The sequence below is a fragment of the Gadus chalcogrammus genome, chromosome 15, assembly GCF_026213295.1.
Source record: "Gadus chalcogrammus isolate NIFS_2021 chromosome 15, NIFS_Gcha_1.0, whole genome shotgun sequence".
Classification (NCBI taxonomy): Eukaryota; Metazoa; Chordata; class Actinopteri; order Gadiformes; family Gadidae; genus Gadus; species Gadus chalcogrammus.
The window spans coordinates 25,024,818-25,038,457 of NC_079426.1; the positions used below are offsets into that span (position 1 = coordinate 25,024,818).

General features: G+C 50.8%; 1 protein-coding gene across 1 annotated transcript in view; it reads right to left on the reverse strand.

Annotated features, from left to right (window-relative positions):
* Positions 1–13,640, reverse strand: part of mcm8 (minichromosome maintenance 8 homologous recombination repair factor) — a 66,613-nt gene that overhangs the window by 15,344 nt on the left and 37,629 nt on the right. The window contains exons 2-9 of the mRNA XM_056609116.1: positions 2,790–3,074; positions 2,565–2,630; positions 2,234–2,316; positions 1,778–1,927; positions 1,398–1,495; positions 1,063–1,261; positions 579–664; positions 64–209 (exon numbers count right to left, since the gene is read on the reverse strand). Coding sequence (XP_056465091.1) covers positions 64–209; positions 579–664; positions 1,063–1,261; positions 1,398–1,495; positions 1,778–1,927; positions 2,234–2,316; positions 2,565–2,630; positions 2,790–3,036 — 1,075 coding nt within the window. The 5' untranslated portion in view covers positions 3,037–3,074. The remainder of the gene's footprint in view (positions 1–63; positions 210–578; positions 665–1,062; positions 1,262–1,397; positions 1,496–1,777; positions 1,928–2,233; positions 2,317–2,564; positions 2,631–2,789; positions 3,075–13,640) is intronic.

The window sequence follows — 13,640 nt, forward strand, 5'->3', positions numbered from 1 at the left end:
TGGTAACAAGTGCAGCTTTGAGGAACCATGTGCATGTTTCTGTCTGCATATACGAGTGCATACCATCACTAGCCACCCGAACGATCCCTGTGACTGTCACCGTGTCACCGGGGACACAGCTGTCGCACAGGTCAGAGGTCAGCTGGCACTCCACTGTGCGTGGAATTCTTCCAGCCTCCCTCTGCTCCCCACAAATCAGCTCCTGCACTCTATGTAGCATAAGGAAACCCCATACTTAGCGGTCTGCAACAACTTAACTCAACTCATGAGAAAATTGGTTGGACACAACAAACAATTTCAAGCAAAGGGTAATAAAAGAGTTGTGTTTCTATGTAGGGATCATTTCCATAATGAAAGGATATAATTGTAGCCAATCTGTGGCAGAAAACCCTTTGAGAGGACGGACATTGACAGAGCTATGTGCCCAAGGATACATCCCAGCCCGTTCTGCAGATCACGGCTGCAGGGTTCTCACTATATAATGTTGTCTGCATTGGTCCCTAAGACCCAGAATAGTCTGAGAAAAGGAGTAAAGAAGGATGGGCGCAGTAGTTTAGTGTTATTGGTTGTAGACCTACTTGATGGTCTGCCAGTCCACGGCGTGTGTGAGAGGAGACCTTCTATCGGCAGTAAAGGAACGGCTCCGACACTCAGGCTGGGGACACTTTTAGAGCGAAGACAAACATACACACAAAACACGTATATGTTAGTTTATATATTTATTCAAATAAACAGAAAAAAATTAAAAAAACAGACCGGTGTTACACCTCACACTGTCCCCCATCATAAAGTGTGACACCAGGGGTCACTGTTGCAAATTTTCTTTAACATGCACATGCGTAAATCGTAGAGGGCCATGAAGTTGTTCACTTACAGAAACAAGCATGTGCTTAAAGCGTAGACTGAGTTCACTTCTAATTAACATTGTCTCGCAATCACTCAGTTGGGATGGGTTCTTTCGTTTTGCTACACCGGGCAATACACCAATGAGTGGCTGAAGCAAAGCGGTTGATTTGCCTCTGTGGTGGCAGCATGTTTGCGTGCGTACGTGTTTGTATGTACCTTGACCGGTGTGGTGAAGCTTCCGTGGGGCAGCGGGACAGAGTGGGTGTGCGAGCATCCCTGACACAGGAAGGCCATCCTGGTGCACATGGGCTTGATGTTGCTCACTCTGACCACCGTGCCTCTCACACACACCAGGCGGCCGAACACATTGGCCCGTAGTGTGCGCAGGGGGGTCAGTGGCTCAAAGTTATACAGCCTGGAGCGCATAGAACCATTAAAGACCCTCTAACACTGGACTGTGAGTCTGGATGCTATGTCTGGTTCTAGGACTGGATATAAATACTGAATGAAGTCTGGATTAGAGTAAAGTCATCAAATGTTTGATATTTTACCTGGCGTTTATGTGAGGTATGCTAATAATAGATGCAGCCGTATTAAGCGCTTCCCCTTGCAGTTCTGCAGCCTGTTTCTCCAGGTCGGTGGTCAACACCTAAACAAAAAGAAAACGATCCAGAATCTCCCTCTTTGTCGAGAAAATAAATAATATTCTACAATGGAAAAAATATCCTCCAAAAGTCTAAAAAACATCGCCTGGGGACCAAACCAACCTGCAGCTCATGTTTTATCTGGCATAAGCCTCTGGACCACACCCTTTAGATCTCCAGCAAACCAATCACAAATGCATCTGATATGTGTTGAATAGGATGGCAGTTCAGAGGAGTATACTATGATAGCGCTGTAGGGGTATCGGTCTGTCTGTCTGTCTGTGTACCTGGTGAATGGCCAGTCCTAAACAGTTAAGGACGGCCTCTGGCTTTTCCTTCAGCTCTGTAGCCAGTTCATGGAGCGTGTCGTCCACAAGAACGTTCTCCATGAGGTCCGCATAGTCCACCAGAACACTGCCCTGCCGCTCAATGTCATCCTGGGTACGCATAAAACACACACTTATCGACACTGGAATTAAAAGGAAGTACAGATACAGCATTGTATATCTGTCCAATAACCGCAACGTTACAACATTATCACTAAAAAGCAACGTGTCAAGAGTCCATTTAAAATATGTTCGCCGTTACAGCAACTATTTACATTGACTAAAGGCTGAATAACTTTTTTTCGAGATTAACTTCTGTATATTCTTTGATAATTTAGATTCATAATGAACATTGCTGATAGGTTGTTGCATATAGTCCATTCCATAGCTGCCAAATTATTGATGGGGCTAACAGACCTTGTGGTAAAGGTCGATCTTGGAGGTGAAGTATTGTTCAAAAACTCTGATCTTCTCCACAGACGGTGAACTCTCAATGAAACCTACACACACACACCTTAGACTGATTATCTCAGGAACTTGAAGATTCTGAAAGCAATAACCAATACCAAAACACTGAACAAATCAATCTCTAAGAAAACTAATATTTTACAGTGATACAATAGATGCCTAAACAGAAACATAAAATGTCAGTTTCATTAAACTGAAAACTGGTCTAATTCTAAAATCAGTCAGTCAGTCATTCTAATATTTGCGAGGATTGAAAATGTATTAAAATGATAAAGCGTACCTTCAGTAAAGTAGAGGGGCCATCCCTTATAAGGACACAAACTGTCTAACGTGGTTTGATAGAAGTCTGCAGAGAGAAAGAGGCAATTTGATTTCAATCAATCTATCTATATCTGTATAATAGATAATAATACAAACAAATACACATACAATAACAGAATAATACAAAAACTCCAATCTCATATCACGTTTTCTTTAATGTCCGACATTTCAGAAAGGAACCTACTCATCTGGCTGCTGAAGGTAGACCCAGCAACCTCTCTTCGTCCTCCTCCCTCTCCACCTCTCCTGGCCCCCTTTCCTCCCCATTGTCTTCCTCTCCATCCTCCTCCTCGCCCTCCTCCGGCCCCACCTCTCCATCCTCCTCCTCGCCCTCCTCCGGTCCCACCTCTCCATCCTCCTCCTCCTCCTCCTCGCCCTCCTCCTCCGGCCTCACCACTCCACGGGCCGCTCCGGGATCCCTCTCTACTCATCGTTCTCTCAGAGACAGAGACACCTCACATAACCTGGCCTAAAAGTATGAGGATGATATGTAGGGGAGGGTGGGGAAAGATGAGCCAGTCTGTAAATTGACCTGCCCCCTGTATTTAGGCAACCCCCTGCATTTAGGCAAAAATCAGAAAACACCCATCATTTATATCTGGCTGTGACCATGGCAAATGGACCATGGAACATATGTTAAAGGGGACATTTATGAAAACAGCACTTTTCCTGGGATTTGGGGTGTTACTGTGGGTAGATGATGCTCCCACACGCATACAAACTTTGAAATAAGTCTGTACATGATTTTTTGAGTGAGATACGCATTTCTGGAAGCAGCCCGCCTCCAGCAACCAAACGAGCGATTCAGTTTCGGCGCCCCCTCCTACGTAGGTAGGGGGCACATTTGAATGACATCCCACTTCCCAGGGGCGCAACTGCCTACTTTCTGGGGGGTGTGCAGACACATAGCAGGCGCCCCCCCCCCCCCTTTGATCTGGGCACAAATTTGACCTAAAAACACACTCTGATATCGAATCAAAAAATTCATTTTGAGTGCACCAGGACAGATATCCGGTGTTTTTTTAGAGGCAGCCTTTCTAAGATGCTCTGCCAGTGTAACATAATACCGTGCTATAAGAGATCAAGGATACCCAGAAAATTTCCATTTCTAGGATTTCCTAACTGTGAATTTTGTCCCCCTCAGTGGCAGGTTTCTTTCTGCAAGGAAGAGTATGCAGTCAATCACTCGAGTCAACAGGCTCTCTGCAATTCGCTATCAATAGTTTTACCTAGGCATAAGCGGGATGCCAATTCTTTCCACATCAGATAACCACTTGTTTCATGGTGCTTCAGTATCTTTGAAAGACACTGCCAGTTATTATACCCCTACCACAAGGTGCGTGTCAGCAACTCTAGCTTCACCAAAAAGCTTACATGCAAAACAATAGACTCTGTTAGAACTGTTGGAGTACAGTAACCAATAGGGGTGGGAAAAATAATCGATTCTTTAATGCATCGCAATACTGTGTAGAACGATTCAGTCTCGATTCAGATACGATAATAATCTTATAGTTATAAAGTATCAACTTTAAAACTCAGTTTTTACTGGTTCTATTGACATAAAACAAAGACTTGCATAGAGATTGAAGTAAAACAAAATAACCACAAACAAGTTCCTTGTCTTGTTATGATCCGTTATATTGTAGGCTCCATTCTGATCAGTACACAGTTGCAAGACAACAGTAACCTGTTGTTTTACTAATAGTAGATTTAGCTAACCTGAATATTTACAAGCCTCCTCTTGATACACTGACATAAAAACGACTGTCTTTCAACCACTTTGAAAACCTTTCTTTCAACCCTGCGCACACTTTCTCCTTCCCAATCTTTCTTTTTCTATGTTGTGACCCCGAGGGCTTTCTTCTCTGCCTCTCCATATTGAGGTACGTGTCATGAGATGACAATACGGTTCAAATAAAGACACTGGCGCTCCCCTCCAGGGCGTGGTCGAGGGGGTGCCCACTGGAGCGCCGTGTGGGGAGGAGGGGGGGAGGGAGGCGAAGGATCAGGGGGGCGCCTTATCAGTGACGTTCCTCCGTTATTGATCATCGCGATATTCCATCGCTTTGGCGCCCCCTCTGGTGCGGCGCCCCTATGCGCCGCATATAGTGCATACCCACTTTTTGCGCCACTGCCACTTCCCCACTCCCCTCCAATCAGAGCATCGCTACGATTTTGTGGACCAGCGGACGAGTAGCTCCGGCGGGGGGAACTCGGCCCTAGCCCTGCAGCTAGGCTCCGGGAGTGCAAACCCTTTTACTGGCGCCAAGCTCACCCGGCCGGAGCTGCTACCGAAGGGAAGTCGGGGGGAGGAGACATGGAATAGAAAGGGATTGTACTCCCGGAGCTGAGCTGCCAGACTGCCGCCGAGCTACCCCAGCCGGAGCTGCTCATCCGCCGGAGCTGCCACCTAGCTTCGGCGCCAGTTCAGCTCCCGGAGTACACCGCCGGAGCTGCCGGACTGCGGCCGGACGGCTTTGGCGGCGGCCGGCAGCTCTGGCGCGGGGAGCTCGGGGCAGTCCGGTAACTCAGCTCCAGGAGTACAATCCTTTTCTTCTGCATTACTGCCACAAGCATAGGCAGCAGTAGTCATTATGCGCTAAAATGGTGCCAGTGTTTTTCCATTCTGATGTTTGTGGATGAATCTTTCAGCTACAGCTTTGTTACATTTCCTTGCGATGGTTTGCTAGTTTAACTATACAGCAATACATCAAATTATGTAAGATGATGTGTCCGTTACGTGGCTGTCCTGTGAGAGCCGTATGCTCATTTTAAAAACACCTGTAATCAGCGTGACTATGACTTTCCCAGCCGATCCAGGGGGGCTCTTCCAATAATTTATAGAACACTGGAAGGGACCATTTTAGAACACTGGCAGGGACCATTTTAGCGCATAATGACTGCTGCCTTTTATGCTTATGGCAGTAGGCCTAATGCAATTCTGCTAAATTATTTGGAGGACTTATAGCCTACTTCTAGTGCCGTATTTTTAACAGTGTGTGGAATCTACAGCTGATCACTTTCACTGAATAAGCAAAATGAATCCCGAACAGTTGAACCTCTGAATTGTCCTGAAAAGCCTATGTCCTAGAATAATTCATTTGTATTCAGTTTTAGGCCATCTCACTTAAGGTCACTTAAATGTAGCCTATTTAAGCTCACCAAGTCCAGTATTCAGAATTCAAAGCATTTATTCACAAATACGTTCTATTTTTTTGCCAAGCGGAGCCGACAGTCCTGTGCAAGTAGCCTATGCAAATTAGCCATGTGCGCCAAGATAGACGCAAATTTGTATAGAACTGATTGTTGTGGATATGTAGGCTGGTTAGTTGTGGTTGTTTGTGGTCTTAGTGAAACAGCCTTGCCTTGGAGTTGGAGAAGTTGGAGTGATTGTGTGAGAGAGAGCGCACCTGCCGTGGTGATGTTGCGCTTGTTGTGGTCTTATGTGATCAATGATGTATCTGTCTGATCGTATTAGCTGTAGATGGATGGTTAAATAATGTCACAAGATCGGTCATACTGCAGGCTCTCATTTGCAAATGCACTGATTGTGTGCCCGTCTCCGATATGCTATATACCTGGCATTTATTCAGTTCATGTTCTTCTGAGTGCGCAAGAATGGTGCCAATTATTGTCGTGTTTGCATTGTAATGCACAACTTTACCTCTCCGTGTTATAAAATAACATGCATCCCAACAACTTTAGCCAATGCAGGCTCCTATTGCTTTACCAGTGTATTTAAAGTGTGTGTGCGTGTGTGCACGCGCGCGCGTGCGCGCATGCGTGCGTTGCCATGTTGGCTATAGATATAGTTCTATTTCATCCTTACTGACCGCCAGAGGCGGTGCATTAAGCACTGGATTTATCCGTCTCGCGCATGCGCAGTTCGAGTACCTATACCAACAAGGTCACATGTGACCCTCGTGACACCGGATTGGCTATATAGCCCGGTGTCGACAGAGGATCTGTTCCTTTCATCTTCTCGCAAAGACGCATGTTGTAGTACCGCTTGCGGATAGCGTATTCGCTTTTTGAAAAGGATCGCGCTCCAGACTGTGTGCAGCCTCGCGACCAAGGGTCGGAGCAACGGGTGAACTCGTCCTCCAGGGGCTGTTGGTCTGTACAGCGCTGAAAGGCTTCCCTTGAGTAGAAGCTTCCAAGTTTTTGTTTAGTTTCAGTCACTTACCGGTGAAGGCAGCGCTCTCGCGTCCTCTCCCGGCAACACTGCTGGGATTATTTTTTCCCTACTGGGATTAATTTCGCTACTGATAGCTCCCTTATAGAAACAGCTCGGCTGTGTTCTGGGTTACCAAATTTATTTGGTAAAAGTTTTTCCAGTCAGTCACTTACCGGTGAAGGCAGCGCTCTCGCGCCCTCTCCCTGTAACACTGTTGGGGTTTATTTTTCAGTCACTCACCGGTGAAGGCAGCGCTCTCGCGCCCTCTCCCTGTAACACTTGTTTGTTTCTTTTCAGTCACTTACCGGTGAAGGCAGCGCTCTCGCGTCCTCTCCCGAGAACACTGCTGTATATTTGAGTGTGTAATTATTTTTTCAGTCACTTGCTGGTGAAGACTGAGCTCTCGCGTCCTCTCCCGGTAACACTTTCTTGGCTTTTCTTGAATTAGTAGCTCTCTGGTGAAGGCAGTGCTCCCTCTCCCAGTGTTCTGCTGATGGCTCATGTGTGTGGCGCCTGTGTGGCCCTCCTTGAGCCTGACGATGGCCATGATCGCTGCCCCTCTTGCCTCGGCTTCGAGCATTTGAGGGAGGGCCTTACCGAGAGGGCCTGTATGAACTGCGGCTCCATGCCCTTGGCACTCAGGCTGGCTAGGCTCGCAGCGGTGGAACATCCGGCAGCTGTCGACCTACCATCAATGGCGCCACTTCCTCCTGCTCAGCCCGGCCATTCTTGGCGTCGGGGTAGAGCAGGCCCCCCGCCAGGAAAAGGGCTAGGGACGAGCTAGCATCCAAGGTGGATCGCTTGTCGTCCGATATGGAGAGGATACAGGAACTCCTCCTGACCCTGCAACCTGGGGCAGGTGGCGCGGTGGCTGACATCCGGCCTGACCCTTCCTTGGGGCATGTGCCGGGGACGGACGATGTCCTGTCGCTGGCGGCATCAGCCAACCTCTTCAGTGAGGGTGTCACGGGGGAGGAAGCCTCAAACGCTTTTGGGGAGGCCTCCCGCTCCTCTGCTCAGAGCTCTGGGCACAGCACAGAGGGTAACCCCATCGGGGCCGTCATCCGTACGGCCCTGGCTCGCCTGGGGCTCGATTCTCCTCAGGCAGACTTGGCCCAGCCTAGCGCCTTTTTCAGGCGCAGCCCTGCCACAGCCCCTTTCTCTGTCCCTCCTTCGGAGGAGTATTTAAAGGAGCTACACCTCTGCTGGAAGGACGCCAAGGCTCTCCCCCGTCCTTCTTCCAGTGCTCGGGCCTTGGCTGCCATGCGGGATCCAGCGCAGTATGGTTTGGGTTGCATGCCACCCGTTGAGCCCGCCATTGCCTCCCTCATTCTAACCCCCGATCAGGCCTTGCGGCCGGAAGCCAGGTGTCCTCGGCCCCAGTGCAGGGTCACAGACGACCTGCTTTCGAAGGCCTATGACGCAGCAGCACGTATGGGGCGGATTGGCAACTCCCTCTCCCACCTAATGCTGGCGCTCTCGACCTCGCTACACAGTCTACACAGGACCTGAGCGACGCGTCCCTACAGGCCTTTGCCCACATGTCCAGGGAATTGGGGCATGTTATGTCCACCCTGGTCCAGACTCGCCGCCAGGTTTGGTTGGCTCAGTCGCCCCTGACGGAGGCGTGCAGGAAGGCCCTTAGAGCCGTGCCAGTGGTACCGGGGGAGCTGTTTGGGTCAGCTGCCCTGGAGACGCTGGAGCGAGCTGCCCAAGCTAGGCAAACCAACCTTCTTCACAGGAGTGTCTCCGCTCCTGGCAGGCCAAGAGCCCCCCAGGCTGCCCCCCGGGGCCGCTACCAGCCACCACGCTCTTACCCAGCAAGAGATGAGGGCCTACGCAGGTCTCGGCGGTCCGCCCAGCAGCCCGCTGATAGCTTTCGCGCCCCCCCGCCCGCCCATCGCCCGGGCAGCCTTGGGCCGCGGAGCCGGTCGTCGGCTGTTTTTCCCAGCAGCAGATCAGCTATTGGGCTGCCTGTACTATAGACCCCTGGGTGGTTTCCACCTTAACCCGGGGGTACGAATTACAGTTCCGACGCCGGCCCCAGGCCTTCGGCCGGGTCAGGATGACAGTCATCCGCGACCCGACGAAGGCCGCAGCTCTGGCCCAGGAGCTATCCACCCTCCTGGCAAAGGGTGAGATCGAGCCAGTAGACCCTCAGTTACAACCCGGGGGGTTCTACTCGGCGTACTTTCTGGTCACCAAGAAAGACGGCGGATTCAGGCCCATTCTAGACCTAAGGGGCCTGAACACGTTTTTAAAAATTGTACCATTTCACATGCTCACCTCGGCGGACACCCTGAGGGTAGTTGCCAGGGGGGAGTGGTTCACGACTATAGACCTAAAGGACGCCTATTTTCATGTGCTGGTTGCGGCACACCACAGGCGGTTCCTGAGGTGTGCCTATCGGGGCAGGCATTACCAATTCAGGGTACTTCCCTTCGGGCTTTCCCTCTCCCCGAGGGTTTTCACCAGGGTTGTGGCGGCAGCCCTCGCACCCCTGCAGACGCAGGGCATGAAAATCCTGCCGTATCTGGACGACTGGCTGGTCTGTGCGCCCTCCAGGTCCCAGGTGGCCCAGGACACGGCCCGCCTGCTGTCGCACGTCGCCCGGCTGGGCTTGACGGTGAATCAAACGAAGAGTTGCCTGGACCCTTCCCAACGGGTTACCTATCTGGGGTTGGTCCTGGACTCGGTCGCCATGAGGGCCTACCTTTCACCTCGACGGGTGAACGACATCCTCCGCCTCCTTCCCCTCTTCAGAGCCGGCAGGAGGCTGCTTTTTATTCATTTTCTTCAGCTTCTGGGCAAGCTGGCAGCTGCTTCAGCTGTGGTGCCTCTGGGCTTACTGTCCCTGCGGCCACTCCAAATGTGGCTGAACAGCCTGCACCTAGATGCCAAGTGGCACAGGCAGAGGAGGGTCAAGGTGACCCTGCAGTGTCTTGTCTCTCTGGCCCCATGGAGAAAGAGAGCGTATCTGGAGGCAGGCGTGCCCATGGGCGCAATCCCGGCACGCCGGGAGTTGGTGACAACCGACGCCTGCCTCTCGGGATGGGGAGCAGTGTGGCAGGGCAGGACTGCGCAGGGACGGTGGTCTGGCCGGGACGTGGCACAACACATCAATGTGCTGGAACTCCGGGATGTGCAGCTGGCATTAGCCAGCTTTCTGCCCCATTTGACAGGCCGGCATGTCCTGGTCCGGTCGGACAACATGGCCACAGTTTCGCAGGTGAACCACCAGGGGGGCACCAGGTCAGCACGGCTACTCCGGGTATCCCAGAGCCTGTGGACTTGGGCTTCTCCCCGTCTGGCCAGCCTACGGGCAGTCTATTTGCCGGGGGCCCAGAATTGGGCGGCAGACTTCCTCTCCCGACGGAAGCCTCCACCGGGGGAATGGCGGCTTCACCCCGAGGTGGTGGAGTCAATGTGGGGCCTCTTCGGCAGGGCAGAGGTGGACCTCTTTGCCTCGGAGGAGTCGGCGCATTGCCCCCTCTGGTTCTCCTGGGCAGAAGCGTCCAGCCCTTTAGGGCAGGACGCGCTGGCGCACGATTGGCCGGACAGGCCTCTTTATGCCTACCCACCATTGCCTCTGGTTCTGCCGACACTCCAGAGGGTCCTTTTGCAGGGCCACCGGCTCCTTCTGGTGGCCCCCTTTTGGCCGGGGAGGCTCTGGTATCCACTGCTGCTCAGGCTCTGCTGCAGCTCGCCATGGCGCCTCCCCGACAGGAGGGATCTCCTGTCCCAGCTGGGGGGTCAGATCTGGCATCCCGACCCCTCTCGCCTACAGCTCTGGGCTTGGCCACTGCAGGGCCCGACCCACTCCTGAGGGAGTGCACTGCGGCTGTCAGGGGTACGGTCATGAGTGCCAGGGCACCATCGACCAGGTTGCAGTACGGAAACAGGTGGAAGCTGTTCTCCAACTGGTGTGCGGCGAGGGCCGTGGATCCAGTGCATTGCGCTGTGACCACGGTACTGGAATTTCTGCAGTCCCTCCTGGATAGTGGCCGGTCGCACTCTAACTTGAGGGTCTATGTCGCTGCCATCTCCTCCCTACATGATAGGGTTGACAGCGCCACGGTAGGGCGCCACAGATTAGTGTCCCTCTTTCTAAGAGGGGCTTTGAGGCTGCGTCCCCCTACAGCCATGCGGTCTCCAGCATGGGACCTGCCGCTGGTGCTGGAAGCCTTGTCATCTCCTCCCTTCGAGCCTTTGGGTCAAGGGGGTTTGAAGTGGCTGTCTATGAAGGCTGCCTTTTTACTCGCCATAACATCTGCCAAGCGGGTCGGGGAGTTGCATGCCCTATCAGTGAGTGATACATGCCTGAGGTGGAACTCTGATGGCTCGGGTGTCACTCTATGGCCGAACGTTGCGTTCCTGCCAAAGACCCTGCCACGCAATCACCTTAACCAGCCCATCCAGTTAGCACGCTTTGACCCCCCTTCTGGGGAGGGTGGGTCTGAGCTGCTGTGCCCGGTGCGGGCCCTTAGGGCTTATATTTCTGCTACCGCCGGTATTAGCCAGTCGGAGCAGCTTTTTGTTTGCCATGGTGGCCCTAACAGGGGTCGTGCTTTAACAAAGCAGAGGCTGTCCCACTGGATTGTGGAGACCATAACACACGCCTACGGGGCCAGTGGCCGCCCCCCGCCATCCAGGGTGAGGTGTCACTCAACTAGGAGCGTCTCCACATCATGGGCTGCCCTGAGAGGGGTGCCCCTGGGGACCATCTGTGCCGCGGCGTCATGGGCGTCGCCTAGCACATTCTCCAGGTTCTACCGGGTCAACGTTGCCACTCCCCATCCAATGGGCGTGGCCCTGATGCCAAGCTCTGCTCTCTCTGATCAGTAGGTGAGCACCTTGACTCTTCGTGACGTTGTTGGTATTGGCCATCCAGTGCTTAATGCACCGCTTCTGGCGGTCAGTAAGGATGAAATAGAACGCAGAGTTACGTATGTAACTCCGGTTCTATGAATCCTGGATGACCGCCAGAGTTACAGGTCACTCAGAAGTCTCGTGGTTCGCGAGAAGATTCTGGGAACAGATCCTCTGTCGACACCGGGCTATATAGCCAATCCGGTGTCACGAGGGTCACATGTGACCTTGTTGGTATAGGTACTCGAACTGCGCATGCGCGAGACGGATAAATCCAGTGCTTAATGCACCGCCTCTGGCGGTCATCCAGGATTCATAGAACCGGAGTTACATACGTAACTGCGATTTATTGTCTTGGCTTGCTTGCATCCATGAAATATTGTAATGTTTTAGCCTAGCTGGCTACTGCATATCGAGAACAATCTGGGGATGAGGACATCCCCGAATATTGACTGGTATTTCGCACACTGCCATCTCAATATATAGCCTAACATATACAAATATATCACTGTACTAGACACAAATGTATTTTCCGCTAGCTAGTGGTGGTCATTACATTGGAGTGAAACTAGTAAAGACAACACAGCTTTATGTTACGGCGAAACATGGAGGCACTGCAGCTCTCGACAATGCGTTACTTTAGTCTGGTATTTCTCTTCACTGATTGGTTAGACAGCCTTCAAACTTTGTAGTCAAGCAAAGAAGAGGGATACCTAATCGTTCTGCATACCTAATAGCGGGAGTGAATAAATAATAGCCGGAGTGAATAACTAATAGCCCCGGCTATTAGTCATTCAAAAAACGTACGGAATTCCTGCCAAACCGTACGTAATCCGTATGGATTCCGTGAGGTTTTGCACTTTTACCGCGCCATTCTAGGGCCAGTTAGTGGCCTCCTTGGCTTTCCATAGACGTGCGCCATAACACCAAAATTAGAACGGTTATCCAAATAACAAGGAAGTGTACAACACTTGCTTTACAGTCCTGGAAACTCTATATCTAAATAATATCATATAATACATAGATATCTATATCATATAATACATATATTATCACGGCCAAAAGCAGTGTGCGCCGCCCGACGATATTATGAATCACAAACGACTTCGTCGGGTTCTGCGACATCTCTGGTTCTTCCACTTTCACATCAATCTGAAGTAGACTGAACCGCGCGCTTCCTGCTGCTGGCTGCCCACTGCCGGTGCTTCGCGGCGACATGACGCAGTTCATGTACTTCAGGGAGTCAAAGCCAAAGTTCCTTTCCCCCAATTTTTTCTCAACCATGGCTGAGATAACCCCCACTACAGTCTCGTTGTGGAAATACAAGAGACGTCAAAGAACCGACAAGAAACACTTGCGATAGTGTGTATTCTCTCACACACACACACACACACACACACACACACACACACACACACACACACACACACACACACACACACACACACACACACACACAAGCTTACTGCAGTGTGATGATATAGGAAACCACATTCCAAATCAGCGCGCTTGAGCCTCCGTTTTTTTCAAAGGCGAGCAGAACACCTAATAATAATAATTAATAATAATAATTAATAATTAATAATAATAATTAATAATTCATTATATTTATATAGCGCTTTTCAATGACCCAAAGACGCTTACAGAAGGGGGGAAACCTAACTCACCACCACCACCACCACCTAGTTCTCGTTTTACACCAAAAGCAAGTTTTAGCCACTTGGGGACCATAGGCAGGCTAGGGGAACTCATATTAGAGATATATATATAGAGTAGGGCTGCACGATATGGGCAAAATATGATATCCCGATATTTTTTGGCTGAATGGCGATATACGATATATATCTCGATATTTTCTATAGAGTGGGTTAGATGTTTTTTATGCAAGTCAAAAACCACATGTGAGATGTTGCAAGCACTTATATTAAAACATAGGTCCATATGACTGCAACATGTGATTTTGTATCGTTATTTTCAACAGAATTCAAT